Source organism: Peromyscus californicus, unplaced genomic scaffold (genome assembly GCF_007827085.1).
Source record: "Peromyscus californicus insignis strain IS unplaced genomic scaffold, ASM782708v3 Scaffold_14__1_contigs__length_90479793_seg_2, whole genome shotgun sequence".
NCBI lineage: Eukaryota > Metazoa > Chordata > Mammalia > Rodentia > Cricetidae > Peromyscus > Peromyscus californicus.
Genome location: NW_026294436.1, coordinates 45,597,833 through 45,612,861, shown reverse-complemented (window position 1 = coordinate 45,612,861; position 15,029 = coordinate 45,597,833). Strand labels below are relative to the sequence as shown.

Below are 15,029 nucleotides of genomic sequence, written 5' to 3'. Positions count from 1 at the left end.
TTAGGTCATTTTGTGCAGGTTTGCCTGAGTTCACGCATATTGTAATGTAATTACATTAGTGTAATGTAAAATGTAGTATAGCAGCATTTTCCTTTTGACTTGTAGATTCTAATCACTCCCCTAGGCATCTATAAAGCTGACAGATTGCTTGACCTCCCAGTTTTTGGGGGTACTATTTGTTCTCAACTGTGTTACAGATGTCTCTATGCTGTTAGAAATTAAAATAATATTATAATAGATAGTAAAAGCTGGGGCTTTACTAATCCAGGCTGCTATAACCAGAATATAGTTCTAAGAGTTTCTCCACGTTTCCTACCTGGAACCACTTAATCCAAACCCTGCTGAAAACTACAATAACTGAACCGTTAGTAAAGAGCGAAGGTACTGGAAATCTTGTTTCAATAGCTCATAAAGGAAAGGCAGAATCAAAATTTCAGCCACTGAAGAAGACGTGCCGTCTTCTCATCATTGCGCCTAGGAGCCTGTCACATGGCCCGTGCAACCCAAAAGTCCTACAAGATGGCGCCACGTCCAAAGTGCTAGACACAGGACGAATCCCGAATTCCAATGCCCACTTAAAAACCAGTGTTCTCTTCGGGAATCTTCCTCCCTAACAAAGCCGTCCTTTTCGGACGTAACTGTGCTGCTTTGGGGGCGCGCCTTTGTTCTTTTCTCCCAACATCTCACAATAGCCAAAGTCAAGATGGCGGCCGGGCTAGCCCCGCGTCCCAGCGGCTGAAGCAGCCCTTCCCCAAACACTTCCCCCTGGGTCCCCAAACCGCTGTGCGTTAGTTCCACGGCTAGACTTAGGCCGTGGTTCCCAGCTGCGACTGCGCATCCAGGTTACGCCGTAGCGGAATGACGTCTAGGTTGCTGGGGCGGAAGGAAGAGGCGTGACGCTTCTTGAGCATTCGATCGCTCGCGAGAATTGAGCGTTGCTAGGAGACCCGGCTGGAGGGCGGGGCCAGACGCGGAGGGGCGGAGCTGGGCGGGGCCTCAAGGGCCGGCGGCGGAGCCTCGCGAAGGTTCTAGAGTCGTCGCGTGCGGAGGGCGGGCCGCGGAGTCGCGCCGGGTCGGTGTAGTTCGCTGCTGGCGCTGCGTCGCTCTCGGGTGGCGTGTTCTGCGTTTCCTGTCGGCTCCCGTGCACCGGTGCAGCTCCGGCCTCGGGCCCGTCCGCCGCACCATGGCTTCCACTTTGGAGGAGGTAGGGGTCGGCCTCGACCTACAGGCTCGCGCCGCCGGGCGGCCGCGCCTTTCCCCGGGCTCGTGTCCCCAGCTCTGCCACTGTCGCGGGCCCGCGGCCTCCGCGCCGCGACCTACCTGGGCCCTGGACGCCCGGCGGCGGGTGGAAGGTCGGGGGTGTGTCGGGAGCCCAGCTGCTGGCGCGGGTCGTGGTCCCCTCTACTGGTTTTTACCGGCTAGGGAACAGGAACCTCGTTAAATCAAAGCTCATTGCTCTGGGCGGAGGGCAATTGAAAGGAATTCTGTGCCTCCACGGCTAGCCACGTTACTTTGGGCACCGCATTCATTCCACGGGGTGGTTATACATTCTGTGTGTTGTTTCTAAACGCTTAGAGCAGTGCTTACGACTCACTTTATTTAGCAGTGCCAGTGGCGGACCTGCAGGCCTTGCACATGCTAGGCAAGCGCGCTATCATTGCGTTATATCCCCGATCTTTATGTAATAAATGCATTTAAAGAAATTAGAAATTTAGTTGTAGGTAGTGGTAGGAAATTGCGTGGTGTCTGTTTTTAGATCTGTAAACTATGAACATGGGTGACTTGACTTTTTGGGAACCTCAAGTTTACTCAGCTACAAAATATGAATGATAATTGAATTGCTCCATTTCTGGCCTGTATAGGTTTTATGTGATTGATATATTGTGTTTACAGAAGCGTTGTCTATCTGTTAAGATTTGCTTTTCGGAAAATTTCCCCTCACTTTGAAAAGCAAGACATTGGCTTTAAAAGCAGAAAAACTATGAAGTTATTTTAAAGTACTAATCCGGGTATCTTGCCACAAGTAAGTAGCCTCGGGCACCATGTGCTCACATGGAGAGCCTAGGGCAGCTTAGCAGTTGTGCATACAGGTAGTTCAGTAGTAACCCTCTCCAAAGGAAGGAACTTTAGATTTGGGGATTTGCATATAGGGACACATTTTTCTTTTGGGATAAAATTCACCTTATTCAATCATATTAAGGTGTACAATTCAATTCACAGTGTTATTTTTCATTTCCTCAAAAATTCATTGAGTGTTGGATTGGATCGAGCTGGTGCCTTACATGTTTCTAGTTCATCTGTGATATATCAGTACACCATTCCTTTTTATGGTTGACTAATACCCCATTATACAGATAGAATGCATGCTCATCTGTTAGCACCTTCCAGTTTCTCTTTTTGATGATTCTGAATCTTTGTAAACAAGTTTTGTTGTTTTGTGGGAATGTTTGTAGTCCATGTAGTTGACAGATAATAAGGCTAAGTCTTGGGAAACTACCATTTCCACAAGAATTGCATAAAAGATAGTATTTCTCCATATACTCAATAACATTTGTTATTTTCTTGGATGTTGTTCATAAGATACCATTCAAGTGAGTGTGGTACCACCTTATGGATTTGTTATGTCTCCCTAGATGTCATACATCTGTTTGTGTGTGTGTGTGTGTGTGTGTGTACATACCTGGTATCCAGTTCCATGTCTTTAGGGGGAAAGTTGGGCTCTTTTCCCGTTTTGAGCAGTTTTCGTTTGCAGGTGTAGGTCACACTAAATAGTCCTGGCTTGGAACTTGCTATGGTAATCAGACTCATAGAGATCCTCCTACCTCTGCCTCCAGAGTGGTAAGACTAAAGGCACGTGCCACCAGGCCAGGCCAAGCACATTGGTTTTAAGGCTCGTAGTGAACAACTAGGAGATAGATTCAAAGGAAGATACCTGTTTACATACAGAAAACATGCATGCCAAGAAGCCAAGAAAAATTGTGAGATAAAGTGGATAGGAGACTGCTTTATCTATTTCGGTCACCTTAAAGTTTGGATGCAGAACCTGCACTGTTGTTGGTTTCAGGGCTGCAAATACAAAAGCCAAGCAGTGCTTCTTCTTAAGTCACTTCAGTTGACACCTTACTAAAGAGTACTTTAGAGCTAAAACTAGCCATAAAGAGGGCCTGGGAATTCTGCCATGAGTCAAAAGCTTTCCCATTCCAGTCAAAAGCAAAACCTCTTAGGTTTGATAGGTTTCCTTTCTCCTTTTGTTAAGTAAATCCCTATTCTGGGACTAAGTACTTGCGTTACTTTTAGTATTTTTATTATGTTGATACTAGAATCTACATGAATTTTGAAACCACTGAAAGATTACTTTGAATGAAATACCTTGATTCTAAATTGAAAAGATGAGTGTGCAGTTTTGGATCTTAGAATCAATATTTCTTGAGATTGATGAAGGCTAACTCCTTTTTATTTCAGATGCTACCTAATACTTAGCATTTAAAAGATTTTTAAAATTCTTTTATTTCCTGAGATTATAATACATTGCATTTTTCCCCTCCCTCCAAGCCTCCCATTTGCTCTCTCTTCAGTTTCATGGCCTCTCTTTCATTAATTGTTCTTGCCTGCTCACGTCTGTCTTCTTCCTTGGGGAAGACTATTTCTCATGCCTTAGCCTTTCTTGTTTGCCTGTATTTCTTTGTATAGGGTTGGGACATCATGGGCTTCCCTTCCTTGTTCACCTTAGCATGCCTATGTTGTCTTTGTTTGCTCATGTTTAGGTCGTCATGCTGGTGAGATTTGATTGTGGTTTTCTGTTATGGACTCTAAATTGTAGATGGGTCATTTAAAGACTTAACATTAAGCCTTTTACTTACTATGAAGGTACAAAGTAAGGTCGTTTTTATGGTCAGGTTACCTAGTACGAAGGTACCAAGTACCTAGTACCAAGGCAGAAAATCCTAAGCATTTACTCACAGTTATGTCAGAGGGTGATTGGGGAAAATATTTAAGCCCATTGATTTTTGTGTCTATCTGCCTGTATATACCACGTGGATGCAGGTGCCCATGGAGGGCATCAGATACCCTGGAGGTGGAATTATAAAGATTTGTGAGCTGCTAATGTGGGGGCTCGGACCTAAGCAGCTATTCTTGGAAGAACAGCATGGGCTCTTAACTACTGAGCCATCTATACAGCCCCTGCCCATTAGTTTTCCAGCATTGTCTTTAATGAAGTTTCACAGCATCATAAATGTCTGTCTAGAAACTAGAAGACTATCTGATGTATTGGCATAACAAGAAAACAACACATTTACCAATTTCCATGAGTCACAGGGGTTAGATATCTAGGTTTCCTTTCTTGGTTTCAGATTATAACCAAAAGATGGATCCAACTGCTGAACAGACTTTTTCTTCAAGGCAGAATACCTTTACATTTATTTACCATAACACATGTGAAGATCAGGAGGGCCTGCCAGTCTTGATTCTCCTTTCCCCTGGATCCTGGGAATTGAACTCAGTGACCAGCCTTGGCAGTGAGCACCTTTACCCACTGAGCCGTCTTGCTGACTCTATTTTATCTTTTATCTTTTGTCAAAAATTTCGAATTCTGAGATAGGAAAGGCAGTGAAGCAAATCACCGGAGTACAGCCTTCCTTACCTCAGTAAAGTTGCCTTCGCTCTTTTCAGTCAGATGGATCCTCATCTCTTTTACTAAAATGTTTACATTTTTCTAAGACTTGATGCCTAGACTTGTTGTTTCAAGGTCATCTATGAACAATCCTATTTTTGTACTTTTCTACAACCGGCAGGTAACAGCCTACCATGCTAGAAAATAAAGACTGTTAATATTGATTTAAGATTGTTTTCCTTTAATAAAAAGGAAGTGTGAGTTATTTACAATTCAGTGAACAAGAAGAAATGAATTTGCAACTCTTAAAAAATGAAATGAACTTAATTTTTAGTTCTTACTTCAGTAAGTTGAATTGGGTGGTAGGCCTTAATTATCCTAATGTCCTTCTACCATAACACAGTTGCAGAAAGACCTAGAAGAGGTCAAAGTGTTGCTGGAAAAGACCACTAGGAAAAGAGTGCGTGATACTCTTACAAGTGAAAAATCCAAGATTGAGACGGAAATAAAGAACAAGATGCAGCAGAAATCGCAGAAGAAACCAGAACTTGACAATGAAAAGCCAGCTGCTGTGGTTGCTCCTCTTACAACAGGATACACTGTGAAAATCAGTAATTATGGTATGGCCCGTTCCTTTGTATCTAGTGTTCTGCCAAGCAGAAATAACTACTCCATAAAATATTCATGTTACATATACATTCTTTGTGTCAAGTTTGTGCTCTTTTTTGTTTTAATGTTGACATTTGGTGTGGGTTAGATACTATTATGTAGTGTAACAGTATATACCAAAATGGCATTAGATGCTATACTTACTGGGTGGCCAAATAACAGATTTATGGTGAAGAATTAGGATCTTTTATCTATTTATTTATTTGGACTTTGCTTTTTTGTGTGTGGGACAGTTGCTTGTATTGTAGCCCATGGTGGCCTTGAACTGTAGAGATCCTCCTGCCTTCCCTCCTGAGTGGTAGTGTCACAGTTGTGTGCCACCAGGCCCATTCTGTTTTATTTTGAGGCCAGGCATCTTGATATGTTGTCTAGACTGTTTTCAAGAGATCCTTCCACTTATGCCTTCCAAGTAGCTGAGAGCCTAGCTGTGCATCACGATGCTTTGCTTAGGAAATGGAATCATTTTGGTTTTTCGAGACAGGGTTTCTCTGTAATTTTGGTGCCTATCCTGGATCTCTCTGTAGACCAGACTGACCTTGAACTCACAGACATCTGCCTGGCTCTAACTCCCGAGTGCTGGGATTAAAGGCGTGCGCCACCACTGCCCAGCTAGGAAATGGAATCTTAAACTTACATTCTATGTCTTGAAAGGGCTAGGGTTGCAGTTTTTTAGACTGTTAGAAAAGTAGAAATGGTTATTGAATTAGTATTGATGTTTAGCTATTCAGCTTAGTGGAAAATTGTTAATTTCCCAGAGACAGGGTCTTAATATGTGGCCTAGGTTGGCCTTGAACTCACTGTTTAATTGACGATGACTTTGAACTCCTGGTTCTCCTGCTTCCACCTCACAAGGTGCTGGGATTATAAGTATGTGCTACCATGGAAAGATCTATCAAGTTTTAGATGGAGGACAAAATTATTTAACAAAACAAGTAAATAAGCTAATTTTCCTGTATTTGCTGCGCATAGTGGCACGTGCCTATAATCTTTGCTGCTTGGGAGGTTGTGGTAGAATGATTGCAAGTTTGAGGCCAGCTTCGGCAGTTTAGACCTTTCTTAAAATAGAAAAGAAAAATTAGTGCTGGAACGAAACTTACTAGTAGAGGGCTTGCCTGGTGTTCACAAGGCTAAGGGTTTGGGCGCTGGTGGGAAGATGATGGCCAGGTGGTGATGGCCCACACCTTTAATCCCAGCACTCGGGAGGCAGAGGCAGGCGGATCTCTGTGAGTTCAAGGTCAGCCTGGTATACAGAGCGAGATTCAGGAAAGGCGCAAAGCTACACAGAGAAACCCTGTCTCAAAAAACCAAAAAAAAAAAAAAAGAAAGAAAGATGAAGTGCATTAAATGATCCTAGTTTTACTCTAATAAATAAAAAGATTGTGGGCTTTGCATTTAGAAACTGAATTTTACTCTTTATTCTCCCTCTTGTTGGAGGCCTATCTTTAGGAATAATACTGTTTTCAGGGTACTGTTTTGAGACATAGCTTCTCCATATTGAGAGGTTTTTTTTTTTTATGATTCCTTTTTATTTTTATGTGCATTGGTGTTTGGCCTGCGTATACATCTGTGAGGGTGTCAGATCCCCTGGAACTGGAGTTACAGACAGTTGCCATCTCTATCACCCCATCTTGAGAATTTTTTAGCCTTTAGTTTTTTGCATGTCTCTGTTACTGTGATTTATTTTATTATGTGTATGGGTGTTTTGTTTACATGTATGTCAGCATTACCTGCATGCCTCAGAGTCTAGAAGAGGATGTCTGAAGCCCTGGGACTAGAGTTGCAGATGCTGTAACGGCCATATTGGTGCTAGGCTTTGAACTCTGGGTCTCTAGGGAGAACAGCCAGTGCTTTTAACTGCTGAGCCATCTTTCAGCTCCTGTAACTGAGTTTTATGATAAGCATAAATAGTTTCTGATATGCCTGTCCATCTTTGTTTTGCTAGGATGGGATCAGTCAGATAAGTTTGTGAAAATCTACATTACCTTAACTGGAGTTCATCAGGTTCCCACTGAGAATGTGCAGGTACACTTCACAGAGAGGTGAGTTCTTGTTACTGGAAAGTACAACGAACATTGCCTTATCATGGGAATCTTGTCTTCTGGATGGCTTCCAAAATGCTGCTGAAATTTAGCATTAACTATAACCTTAGTTGAAAGAAGTGGAACAATCAAGTCTACATACCAATCCAGTTATCAACCTGTGGGTCACGACCTCTTTGGAAGGTCAAATGACCCTTTCACAGGGGTTGCATATCAGATATCCCATATAGCATATATTTTCATTGTGATTCTTTTTTTTTTTTTTTTTAAAGATTTATTTATTTATTATGTATACAGCATGTATGACTGCAGGCCAGAAGAGGGCACCAGATCTCACTACAGATGGTTGTGAGCCCCCATGTGGTTGCTGGGAATTGAACTCAGGACCTCTGGAAGAGCAGTCAGTGCTCTTAACCTCTGAGCCATCTCTCCAGCCCCTCATTGTGATTCTTAACAGCAAAATTACAGTAATGTGGCAATGAACATAATGTTATGGTTGGGGGTCACCACAACATGAAGAACTGTATTGAAGGGTCACAGTGTTAAGAAAACTGAGAACTATTGCCCTAAACTAAAGCTGGTGACTTACTCTCTCAAGAACCATAGAGTGCCTGTCATAGAACCAGAAAGATGATAATGCATTCCCTGTTGTGTTGTAGGTCATTTGATCTTTTGGTAAAAAATCTCAATGGCAAGAATTACTCCATGATTGTGAACAATCTTTTGAAACCCATCTCTGTGGAAAGCAGTTCAAAAAAAGTGAGTATTATTATTTTTGGTCAAAATATTGTAAAAACTTCATTAAATTGAATCTGGCTGACTTAGGGTAGAGATGAACTAAAAATTTTCTGCTGTATCTGGTACCGGTAAAGTGCAGTTCACTGCCTGATCTGTAAGTAGTTTCTTAACCATTCTTAAGTACTTTTGGTGTCTGCTGCTCCACTAGAGTGGCAAAATAGATCGTTTAGCCCATGAAATGTAAAATAGATGATTTACTGTTTGGCCCTTCGAAGACAGCTTGCCAATTGATTGTAGAATATATTCTAAGGAAATTGCATTAAAATTAAGGAGAAATGTTCTAGGTGGGTAAGAGTTGAGTTTTAATGCCAGCTTTGTTCATCACTTAGTTGTAACCCCTGGCGGCTCTTTGCCTCACTTTCCCCATCTGTACAAAGTAGGACTGGTACACTGATAAATAGGATCGCATTAGGTGTATTATATGTAAATTTGTGATACATATAAGGACCTCTAAGTACTTAGCTTAGTTGAAGCTGTAAAAAACAAGGAAGTTTTCATTTAAAAACAAACAAACAAACAAACAAACAAAAAACCCTGTTGCTCCAACCCTACTTTTCTTTCCAGTTTAAAAAGTAATGCTTAATATATCAGATGTAGGCCGGGCGGTGGTGGCGCATGCCTTTAATCCCAGCACTCGGGAGTCAGAGCCAGACTGATCTCTGAGTTGAGGCCAGCCTGGTCTACAGAGCAAGATCCAGGACAGGCACCAAAACTACATGGGAAACCCTGTCTCAAAAAAACCACAAAAAGAAAAGAAAAAAGTGATGCTTAGTATATCAGATGTATAGACATGTAATTCTTCCATGTTAGATATTTGTTTAAAAGTAGTAATAAAAGCAGTGTGTTAAGTAGCCAGTTCTCTCTGCAGTAATCTCATTTGTTAGTCTCATAGGGAAGGAATAATCAAGGCGTCAGAGTTACACTGATCACTGTTGAGTTAAAAAGTTGTTTCCCCTTCCTTGCTCTCCCTTCAGACACTTTACCCTCGATTTTTCCTTAAATCACCGGGATCCACCCAGTCCTTTCAACACACCATAACTGTTTCATCGAGGAGCTATTCTTTTTGCTCTGCTAGCTGTCTGTAGTGTCTTCCTTTCAGGTCTTAGGTTTCACTTGGTTCACATTTTGTCCTAGAGAAGCCCTCTAATGAGGTTCTTCCCATACTTCCCATTAACATTCTCTTTAAGTCTTTGTGTGTGTGCATGCATGTATGCTTGTATACACACACCATGGTGTACATGTGGAGATCAGAAGACACTCATGTCAGTCCTCACCTTCCACCTTGTTTGGGACAGAGTCTCTTGTTAGTTCACCACTATATATATGCACCAGGCTACCTGGCCCACAAGCTTCTTGCATTTCCTGTCTCCATCTCGCCGTAGGAGTGCTTGGACGACAGTTGTGTATGACCATGCCTGGCTTTTTTACTTGGGTTCTGGATTTCTGAATTCAGGTCCTCATGTTTGCATGACATGCTGTCCTAGTTAAGTTTCTATTGCTGTGATAAAACACCAAGACCAAAAGTAACGTGCATATCATAGTCAGTCATGAAGGGAACTCAGGGCACGAACAGAAGCAGAGGCCATGGAGGAAAGGTCATGGAGTAAGCATACTGGCTTCTTCTTTGGGGCTTGCTCAGCCTTCTTTCTTATGCAACCCAAGACTATCTGCCTAGGGCTTATACTTCTTGTCAGTCAAGAAAATGCCTTACAGACTTGCCAACAGGCTATCTGATGGAGGCACTTTCTCAATTGAGGTTCCTCTTTCTAGATACTCTAGCTTGTGTCAAGTTGACACAAACAAAAATCAACCAGGACATGTGCACATGAGTTTTACTCATTAAACCGAGGTAGGTTCAGCCCAAGAGTCTTTTCAAATAGAGTCTTGGATAGCCCAGAATAAGTATTAATGTACTAGGCACTTGGTTGGGTAAATTACTGTTTTCTAAATAGTTGTGCTTATTTCTATGTTACAAGCTCCCACTCCTCTCCTTTTCTTCCAGGTCAAGACTGATACAGTAATCATCTTATGTAGAAAGAAAGCAGAAAACACACGATGGGACTACTTAACTCAGGTGGAAAAAGAATGCAAAGAGAAAGAGTAAGTTTACTTGAATAATTTTACTAACTTTTATCTGGGGTTCTGGTTTCATTTTATGGATAATAGTTGTACAAGCATTATCTCCTGATGTCTTCTGGACAACCTGTTCGACTTACATCTGCTTTCACCTGTCAGAATCTTTTTTGAGACAGGTTCTCTCTAGTATGTAGTTTGGCTGTCCTAGAACTTGCCAGGCTGGCCTTGAACTAACAGAGATTCGCCTGCCTCTGCCTCCCGAGTGCTGGGATTAAAGGTATGTGCTACTATGCTCAGCCTGTCAGAGCCTATTGAGGAGGGCAAGGGCAGGTCCAAGACAATCATTGTATAGCTTGTTCTTTAGCATTATGTTATTCCTGGGCATATTGGTGTGTCTGTAGGTACTGTGGCCTGATCTCAGATAATTTTGCTCTAAGAATTTGAAGAGTTCAGCCACCCAAATCATTTGATTCCTGAGATGTCTGAGGTGTAGTTGGTTTCACTATCATTGATTTTATGTGACAAGGATACCTTTTCCTTTTTTTTTAAAGTCCTGCTATGTAGCTCAATTCTTTTGTGTCTCAAGTAATGAGATTATATGCATTTACTACCACATCCAGTTTTATTTTTTATCCTCCTAAATGACTTTTAAAAAACCTCCCAGATGACTTGCACTGTGGATGGGTTTAAAGTGCGCTCCTATAGTTTGTAGTTTTTGTCGCTCCTCCCCTGGTAGCCAAAATGCAGTAGGGATGTGGTAGGCTAGAGTTAGGAATATTTGACTACTTGGGGAGTTGATTTAAGCAAGCCTGAGCTTAAATAATGAGACCTATTTCAAAAAGTAAATGTAAAGCTGATTGGCTGTTTGGACATTCATTGAACTAGAATTGCTTACCATATAGACTGTAACCTCAACACTAGGCCAAGTTCCATGGATCTCACTATGTATCCATACCATGATGCATGTATGTAGTGTTTTCCTCAATAGTTTTTGTTTTTTGTTTGTTTGCTTTGCTTTGTTTTTTGAGACAAGGTTTCTCTGGGTAACAGGCCTGGTTGTGCTGGAACTCGCTTTGTAGACCAGGCTGGCCTCGAACTCTACCAGAGATCTACCTGGCTCTGCCTCCCAAGTGCTAGGAATAAAGGCGTGGGCCACCACCGCCCAGCTCTCATTAGTTTTTTAATGTGAAGAAACATGCTTGTAAAAATCAACAAGCTGGAAAAATTATTCACATTTATGTATTTCCTCCTGAAATCTCACTGCCTCATTGTCAGTCCTTGCCATGTGGCTTTCTCTCCTTTGTGTACTGTGCACACGTGGTAATGAAGTTTTACCAGGATGAACCTAGACAAGCTATTCTGGTTGTATACTCTAGCATCCTTTCTCTCTGCTCTTCTCCTTCCTACCAGTTACAATCGAAGAATGTCTTTCCATGCTGCATTTTTTCATTGTACACTGTTTTCTTTTTCATAGAAAGCCTTCCTACGACGCTGAAACAGATCCCAGTGAGGGGTTAATGAACGTTCTAAAGAAAATCTATGAAGATGGAGACGATGACATGAAGCGAACCATTAATAAAGCGTGGGTGGAATCTAGAGAGAAGCAAGCCAGAGAAGACACGGAATTTTGAGACTTTTAAGTCCCTTGGGAACTGTGATATGGAACACTCATGTTCCCAGTAAGGGAATGTTGTTGAACTGCACATAAAATTTGACAGATAACTATTTACACAGCCTTATAAGTAAAGACAGCAAATTCTCTATTTCTTACTGGAGGATTTGATTTAAGTAAATATGCTTATTAAACATTTCCTTCATTAGCATCATAGTCATTTTGTTAAGAAAAGGTTTTACATTTACTGAAATGTAAAAAAGAAATCTTACATGATGAAAATGTTACTTTTGTTCTGGCTGAAAGGTAAAAAACAAAATATTTGCCTATAACTGACATCATCTCCCATAATGTAAAATTAAAACCAAAATTTTTGCATAAGATTCAAATTTGTACACAAACTTGCAAGTTACGATATACCTGTTACCCATTATTACCACCTTAAACAATGAGTGTGCCATGCGCTACCATGTATACTAATTGATTTAAGTATACTTATGAATATAAAATTTAAACAAAATACAAATGACAAAAACAGACAAACATCTTACGTTGTAAGTACTGCCGTGGAGCAGCTGGCTTATAAAAATATAACCATGATGCAACAGTTTATCTATTCCTTTGTTCAATAAAGTTCAAGTTTTACGTAAAAGATCAGTTTTGCTATCTGTTTTATAGTGTATTTGAAAAATTAGGCTGTAACTGCATTTACTGCAGTAACATGCAGAAAGCAAGAAGGGCTGGATTGGCTCAGCTGTTGAAGGCTAATAAGCTCACCACCAAAAAGAAAGCAATTAGATGCCTAGAAGAAAAAGCTTCTAGAGTTCCAGAAGAACCACTACAACTACAATTAAGAATTAGGGAAAAGGCAAGAACTTAAAACTAACATACAGAAAGGGTGGTTGGGACTATAATGCCTCCAGAACTGTGGTACTGAAACATGAAATAAACAGACCTGTGGAACAAACTAGATTGCGTATTAGAAGATTCAGAATACAGTAAGAGTGGTATTTTGGTAGGGGAAGATGAGTTGATATTGATAGAACTTAAAACAGCCATATTGTCCACATTTATGTCATCAAAAATGAAGTATACAAGTACCAGAAGAGAGGAATTCCATTATGACCTAAGTATACAAGTACCAGAAGAGAGGAATTCCATTATGACCTAAGAGTGAAGGAAAAGTCGTGATTAAAAGTATAAAAGGAGGCTGGGCTGTGGTGGCGCACGCCTTTAATTCCAGCATTCAGGAGGCAGAGGCAGGTGAATCTCTTGTGAGTTCGAGGTCAGCCTGGTCTACAAAGTGAGTTCCAGGACAGGCTCCAAAAGCTACACAGAGAAACCCTGTCTTGGGGAAAAAAAAAAGTATGAAAGGAAAATACATGGGAAAACACACACAACCAAAAACTGATGACATACTGAGAGGTTTCCAATAATTACGAATAAATTGTTCATAGAGATAAAAACTAGGAGTGAGGAAAGTGACATATAGTTGGGAAGAAGAGGATCAGTGGATCTGGACGAGAAGATAAGATGTATGAGTAGCTCAAAACATGTATGCTGTGCATGCTACTTTGAAGAACATCGAAAATATGCTTACTCTGTTCTAGAAAGTACTAATAAAAACTATACCACCCTTAACTTACATTGGGGAAAACTCCACTGGATTTTATATAAGAACATTAAATTTCATGTTTAGATTATGAAAAATAGATGCATAGATGGGAAAAGAATGAAAAGGTTAAGCTCATATTGCTAATACCTGTCATAATTAGATGTCTGGTGTTTTTGTTTGTTTGTTTTGGTTTTTTGAGACAGGGTTTCTCTGTGTAGCCCTGGCTGGCCTTGAACTCACATAGATCTGCCTGTCTCTGCCTCCTGAGTGCTGGGATTAAAGGTGTGTGCCACCACTACCTGGCTGGAGTCTATCTTAACTTGAAAAATTCTAGGGATTATGGAACAGAAAAACAAAATTAGAATGATATATACAAAGAGTTGGGAACAAATATTAACAGGGACTAATTTTATTATGGTAGATTATATTATAGCAGAAATGGACAATGTTGACCTTAGAACTATTGAAAATAGTTGAAAAACAAAGCCCAACTCACTTTGGTCCATTTCTGCTATGTAATTTATGGAAATGATAGAAACATTTCTCACCATTCTGGAGATTAGCAAGTCCAGATCAAGGGCCAATCTATTTGGTGGTTGATTAATAAGGGCTTTGTCAGAGGATGCAAAAGGGATGAACTCAGTCCTCCAGGAGCTCCCAGGGCACTGATCTCATTCATGAAGGTGAAACTATGGCCTTACTTCCTAAAGGCTGTACCTCTTAATACCATGGACTGGGCATTAAATTTCAATATACACTTTGGAGACACAACTATTTAAACAATAGTATGTACACTGAGTTTAGTACAAGTTATTCTCAAGCATCTTTAGAATATCATTTGTCCATCACTAGTGAGATGGATTCTAAATAATTTTGTGCCATAATTAGTGGTACTAGTAATATACTTGAATTTTTATATATTGTGATAAAAGTAAGCTGGTGACATTAAGAGTTGATTTTTTTAAAGGTTATTTTTATTATTTTTGAATTATGTTTACATGTGTGGGTATTTACATGTCAGCGTGGTTGTCTGAGGCTGCCAGAAATGTTGGATTCCCCAGGGAGCTGAATTATAAGTGGTTATGAGCTGTCCAATGTGGGTGCTAGGAACTTAACTCTGGTCCCCTGGAAGAGCAGTAAGCATTCTCTATTGAGCCATCCCTCCAGTTCCCCCTACTCCCCGCCCCTATTTCTAGGATTGGATGGATGGCTCAACGTGAACAACTGTCATAGAACCGCAGTTCAGTTTCCAACACCTAGTGGCTTACAAGACTTAACCCCAGCTCCAGTGGTATCTGACACCTCTGGCCTCCCCAGGCACTTACCACCCCCCATGCATACATATACACATAATTAAAAATAAATCTTGAAAACAAAACAAAAATTCCTAGTAAAGTAGTGACAACTTAGTAGCTGTGAGTTAACTCTAGTGCATCTTGTGGTCTAAACATTCCTTTTAAGAACCAGGGATCCCTAAAGACAAATGTCTGAATCAGGAAACAGATGAGCTAAATAGGCTTTTATGTCAGTAAGTAAAGACATAATAAATAACCTTATTTGCAGGGTACAAATGTCAAGGGACTTCCACTGGTAATAAGACAATGAGCA

The 15,029-nt window shown here is 40.8% G+C and overlaps 1 protein-coding gene across 1 annotated transcript; it reads left to right on the top strand.

Moving 5' to 3' along the window:
• The first annotated feature begins 973 nt into the window (after nt 1-973).
• Cacybp (calcyclin binding protein) lies at nt 974-12,463 on the top strand. Its single transcript, XM_052737342.1, has 6 exons — nt 974-1,204; nt 5,016-5,232; nt 7,224-7,320; nt 7,980-8,079; nt 10,121-10,218; nt 11,669-12,463. The coding sequence occupies exons 1-6, from the start codon at nt 1,184-1,186 to the stop codon at nt 11,823-11,825; spliced, it is 690 nt and encodes a 229-aa protein (XP_052593302.1). The 5' UTR covers nt 974-1,183; the 3' UTR covers nt 11,826-12,463.
• The last annotated feature ends 2,566 nt before the right edge of the window (nt 12,464-15,029 follow it).